Source organism: Helobdella robusta (assembly GCF_000326865.2).
Source record: "Helobdella robusta unplaced genomic scaffold HELROscaffold_27, whole genome shotgun sequence".
NCBI classification, from domain to species: domain Eukaryota; kingdom Metazoa; phylum Annelida; class Clitellata; order Rhynchobdellida; family Glossiphoniidae; genus Helobdella; species Helobdella robusta.
Window position 1 is genome coordinate 1,709,928 of NW_008704392.1, and position 6,002 is coordinate 1,715,929.

General features: G+C 36.1%; 2 protein-coding genes across 2 annotated transcripts; one reads left to right on the forward strand and one right to left on the reverse strand.

The window, feature by feature from the left end:
* Positions 1 to 824: 824 nt before the first annotated feature.
* Positions 825 to 3,274, reverse strand: HELRODRAFT_173715 (hypothetical protein; the record flags this gene model as incomplete). Its single annotated transcript, XM_009020319.1, has 6 exons — positions 825 to 991; positions 1,380 to 1,559; positions 2,068 to 2,233; positions 2,746 to 2,816; positions 2,976 to 3,126; positions 3,272 to 3,274. The coding sequence occupies 6 exons, from the start codon at positions 3,272 to 3,274 to the stop codon at positions 825 to 827; spliced, it is 738 nt and encodes a 245-aa protein (XP_009018567.1).
* A 421-nt stretch (positions 3,275 to 3,695) lies between these two features.
* HELRODRAFT_80519 (hypothetical protein) lies at positions 3,696 to 3,899 on the forward strand (the record flags this gene model as incomplete). Its single annotated transcript, XM_009020320.1, has 1 exon — positions 3,696 to 3,899. The coding sequence occupies one exon, from the start codon at positions 3,696 to 3,698 to the stop codon at positions 3,897 to 3,899; it is 204 nt and encodes a 67-aa protein (XP_009018568.1).
* Positions 3,900 to 6,002: the final 2,103 nt, after the last annotated feature.

Consider the following 6,002-nt stretch of genomic DNA (forward strand, 5'->3'; position numbering starts at 1 on the left):
CAAAGTGAAACACACACACACGCACGCACACACAAACACACACTCAAACACACATTTAAACGCTCAGACACACTCAATAAAACATCCATGCGTGCTTCATTTTACTAATTTTGTTGTAGTTACCCACAATAACAATAGAATTTTTCCAAAAAATTGAAGATAATTATTTTATTTTTTAAAATTTAGTCAATTTTAATTAAATTTGAATAAAATATATATATATATAATCTAAAATGACCTCTAATTAATAGGAAAATGGATAGAATCATCAAGGCAAACGAAACGAATAAATACAAAAGAAAAAAGAAGATATATATAAATTTAGTTAATTAATTAATTGATTAATTAATAACAAAGTAATAAAATTATCAGCTAAAAATAAATAAATAGACGTTTATAAAAAAGGGTTTTTTTAATAATGTTAACGATCTATTATAACTGCAGAGTAAGTAGTCTGTTGAAGTTTTAATGGAAGGATTCCCGCATGAAAAGAAATACCTTCAAGTTATTTTTTACACACACATTCAACAAACGAACACACAAACAAACACACACACATACATACACACATACATATACACACACACGCATATATATACAATACGATATATATAAAAATAGGTCAAGATTCAAGATTTAAATAATTCAAAAGATTGAAGCCACACACACACACACACACACACACACACACACACACACACACACACAGACAGACAAACACACCACACACACACACACTTCTTTTTCAAATAAAACACACACACAAACACACGCTTCAGACTTGTCTCGCACAAAGTCACAAAATACCCCCCCGTCCACATCATTCACACATTAATCATCGGTGGATCTTCCAAAACGACGCTGGAATCGTTTAAGGGGTTGAACCCGAGGTCACGGGGACCTCTTTTGATCACGTGCTTTGCCACCAGGACTACAACGACCACCAATATGATAGCTGTAACTACTGCTCCACTCACTATGGCCGGGATTGCTGTTGGATTTGGAAACTTTTTATAATTCGAATTGGCAAAATAATAGTGAAATTAATTAGACGATTAATTATATAATTAATTAATTAATTAAACCACAAACAAATAAATAAAAAACAACATTAGCGACAACTGCATAAACATAAACAACAACAACAACGTAAAAAACAACAACAACGACATAAATAAATGAAGATAACAACAACAACAACAACATCCACAACAACAACAACATAAACAACAACAACATAAACAACAACATAAACAACAACAACATGAACAACAACAACAACATAAACAACAACATCATCAACAACAACATAAACAACAACAACATCAACAACAACAACAACATAAACAACAACATCAACAAAAAACATCGCAACTAACAGATCCCATTTTTCTTCTGCGGTACGGGCTGTGTGCATCTGTACTGGCCATCCAGTTGGAAGTTATCAAAACAATAACAAAAAGCCGCTTTCGTATTGTTGTTGTTGAGGATGATGTCATTGGTGATGCAAATTTCTTTGTTCCTGCAAGTTCCAACTACATCCTGAGAGCACGCTCTAGCTGAAAGAAATATGACGTCGAAATATGATGATGATGATGATGATGATAATAAGGTTCTTGTTGTTGTTATTGTTGATGATGTCGTTGTTGTTGTTATTATTATTATCTCATTATTTTAATCATTTATTACCCTGGCTTTGAAAATAAAAGAGTTCCCATTGATGCTGTTGTTATTGTTGTTGTTGTTGTAGTAGTTGTTATTGTTGTTGTTGCTGTTTTGCTTTTGTTATTGTTATTATTGTTATTTTTATTAACGTTATTATTGTTATTGATGTCATTACTAATCTCTTTAGTGCTATTATAGTTAACTTGTATTGCTAAGTAAATTTAAATACAGCATTACAGCATACGGCATCATAATAAGGTAAGTGATGAATAGTGCGTATGCGTGTGTTTGTGTCCGTGTATGTGTGTGTATGCGTGTGTGTTTGTGTATTTGTGTCCGTGTATGCGTGTGTGCGCGTGTGTGTGAGTATTTGAGTGTGTCTGTGTGTGTCTGTGAACCCACTTGTATTGACTCTGACAATTTGATCCTGGTCAGTATTAAATGCGTTACTCGCAGTTGTTGTACCGTAAGGAGCGTTGGAGGGCAGAGGATGCAAGCAGGGAGGTAGAGTCAGTTGAGATTCGGGAATTAAAGTTATTTCCGTGTTATTTCGGAGTACCATTTCCATCTTAGGGAAAGGAATGTTTTTGCGTTGTTTTGTTGTTGATAATGGTAATGATTTTGTTGTTGTTGATGATGGTAATGATGATAATGATGATTATTTTGTTGTTGTTGATGATGGTAATGATGATAATAATGATGATTTTGTTGTTGATGATGATGGTAATGATGATAATGATGATGATTTTGTTGTTGTAGATGATGGTGATGATGATGATTTTGTTGTTGTAGATGATGGTGATGATAATTTTGTTGTTGTTGATGATGGTAATGATGATGATTTTGTTGTTGTTGATGTTGGTAATGATGATGATGATGATGGTTTTGTTGTTGTTGTTGATGATGATGGTAGTGGTTTGAGATGTTTTTTGGTGTTATATTTTTGGTTATTGTTTGTTTGTTGCTGGGGATTTTCAACATCAGGATCATCATCATCATCATCAACAACAACAACGACAACAACTAAATAATCATCAACAACAACAGCAGTTGCAAAAATGACATCAACAACAAAGCCACCTTCAAACTGAATGCGCTGTCGGCATCAATCATTGCTGACTCGACCACCAGCTGCTTAACTGACCCACTGCCTGAATATTTTCAACAACAAAAAAATTAATTTCACCCAAAAACGATTTTTAAACTTATAAACAAAAAATATTCGAATTATTAAAATAATTAACATTTAATTTCGAGAATCTAAACTCGAAAATCGTAAAAAATGTTTACAAAATTCCAAACAAAAGTACCTTGAAGATTTATAGAGTATTTATTGGAACCTTGCAGAAAATAAGTTTGATTGATAGCAGCACTAGATTCGAAACCGTGCCCAGTCAGTTTGTAAGACAGAGGATTCGAACACGGAAAGAACATGAAGACGTATGCACCGTAAAATTGGTTCTGGTGGTTTGATTGAATGAATGATGGTAACTTCATAAATCTAACACATAGTATTGTTATAACCGTGCTACCGAACGCATTAGATTCTAGCGTATTCTAGAATGTTCTAGTGACTGGAGCATTCTAGAATATGCTAGAATCAGACCATCTTGAAGAATCTAGAAACGACGCTTGCGAAGTGTATATAAGCGCACGTCGCAAGGAGATTAGCGATTAGTGAAATCCGTGATTAGTGAAATTCGTGATTTTGTGAATAGCGATTCTGTGAATTATTTAAAGCGATATTTGATTTGTTTGTTGACGTTGATAGATTTGATTGATATATAGCGATAGATTTTGAACAATTTAAAAGTTAATTGTTGCGTTAGTTTGAATTTGCTGGAAATAAACGATTAGTTGATTTCTTCTGTAAATAAAGTTTAATAACTAATAACTGTTTGGAGTATTTTATTCAATCGAAGATTTGAACCCGTCGCATCGTAAATCGGTTACGACAGCGAGTATTATAACATTGGTGTCAGAAGTGGGATCTTCGACTAGCGAGTTACTACTCATAGAAAAAGAACACGATGTCAAAACTGTGTGGTTTGAACGTAGTTCAGCTACGAGAAGAACTACAGAAACGAAGCCTTGTCACAAGTGGCAACAAAGAAGTACTAGTAGCACGTCTGAGAGAAGCTCTCATTGACGAAGGTAAGAACCCAGACGAATTCAAGTTTGATGGTGCTGACGAAGACTATGAAATTAGCACAGGCACGTTTACAACCGCTTAAATGATGGAACTTCTGCTTAGTATGTCAACTGAAATAAAACAACAGATCAAAGAACAGTCCGAACAATAGTCCGAACGACAGGCAGAAGAGTTAAAACAACAGATCAAGGAACAGTCCGAACGACAGACAGAGGAGTTAAAACAGATCAAAGTACAGTCCGAACGACAGTCCGAACGACAGACAAAAGAGTTAAAACAACAGATCAAGGAACAGTCCGAACGACAGACAGAAGAGTTAAAACAGATCAAGGACCAGCTAAAACACGTAAAATTGGAAGTGGCAGAACAGATTGAAGAACAGTCAACAAGAATAGAAATGATCGAGCAGAAACTTGATCGTCAGACCGTTGAGGTAGATCACAAGATAGACAAATTGAAGCGAGAATTGGAGCAATCCAAAAAAATGGCCATGCCGTTAGATCACGCATCCGGAAGAACTTTGAAGGTACCAGCATTTGACGGAGAGATGTCCTGGAACGTTTATAAAACCCAGTTCGAAGCAGCGGCAACTAGTAACTGTTGGAACGGAAAAGAACGAGCAACAGCACTGATACTGGCTCTGCGAGGTTCAGCAGCAGAGGTTCTTCAGACGATTCCGGCGGAGAACCACTTCAACTATGAATTTCTGGTTAGCGCGTTGGATTTACGTTATGGTGAAGAACACATGAAACAGATTTATCGGTCTCAGCTTAGAAACAGAACGCAACGATCTGGTGAATCCATTCAGCAGCTGGCACAAGATATCGAACGGTTGACATTGCTGTCGTATCCGACATCAGACCCCGAGCATAGAGACGAAACTGCCCTGGATACGTTTATCAAAGCCCTTCGTGATTCGGAACTCAAGCAATCCCTTCTCTTGTCAGATAAACGAAAACTCAAGGATGCCGTTGCGCACAGTCTCACTTTTGAATCGGCAAAGCAAGCATCAAAAAGTGACGTACGTCTACGCCAAGTACATGAAGAATGCCCTTGCCAGAAGGTGGTTGTGAAACGCGAACCTCAACAGCATGGTGTACCCCAATGCTGGATTTGTGGTGAAAAAGGCCATCTACGTCGTGATTGTAAACACCGCCTAAAAGATAACTACTGCCGAAATTGCGCGACAAGATGGCGCAAAAGAAGAGAAGATGATCCTGCGTCACGATCGGCCCCTTCGTTAGAAGTGACACAGGAATGGAATGGAATACTAATAAAAGCCAACTTTGTGAGGCAGAGGTTGGCTAGTAGAATTGACGCCCCCAGTATCGTAATTAACGTTTCCAGACTACATCGAAATCGAAACGACCTATGGCTGAACAGAGAAGTTGATCAACGAGAATGTGTAGTTACAGTCGACACCGGAGCAACAAAATCACGAATTTCACTAATCACGGATTTCACTAATCGCTAATCTTCTTGCGACGTGCGCTTATATACTCTTCGCAAGCGTCGTTTCTAGATTCTTCTAGAGGGTCCGATTCTAGCATACTCTAGAATGCTCCAGTAACTAAAACATTCTGGAATACGCTAGAATCTAATACGTTCGGTAGAACGGTTATAACATTATAATTTCAACCAATCCAGTTTAACTGTTTATGAGATATAAACCAATCATTGTTAGTTTGTCAGTAATTTAGACTCATAAAAAATTTGAATTGATAAAAATACTCCACGATTGGTTGACACACGTTTGGGTTTATAATTGATTATATTATCTAAAGATGAACAAACACTGGCTTAAATCTTAGAATCATAAAATGACCATTTTCAACAATAAAACTATCTTTATAAAAATTCCTTCTCTAGATTTAAGTACTGAATATTATGTACATTTAAACAAATCACATTCTACAACATTACAATCAGCAAATAGTTAATAATAATAATAATAACAATTTATGTAGCGCTAACAGCAAGCAATTGAAGCTCTCTTTGCCAGAAAATAGGTGCAACATGTTATAGATTTATAAAATGTTGGCAGAAATCAATAGTTAGAAATTGTGTCACAGAGAAATTTGGAAGCAGAGATAAATAACATAAAAATAACCCAAGTACGTTTTTAATATCACACGACAGTTCCAAGCAGGTGCTAGGCACGTAGCAAGATATTTCCAGGTCACTC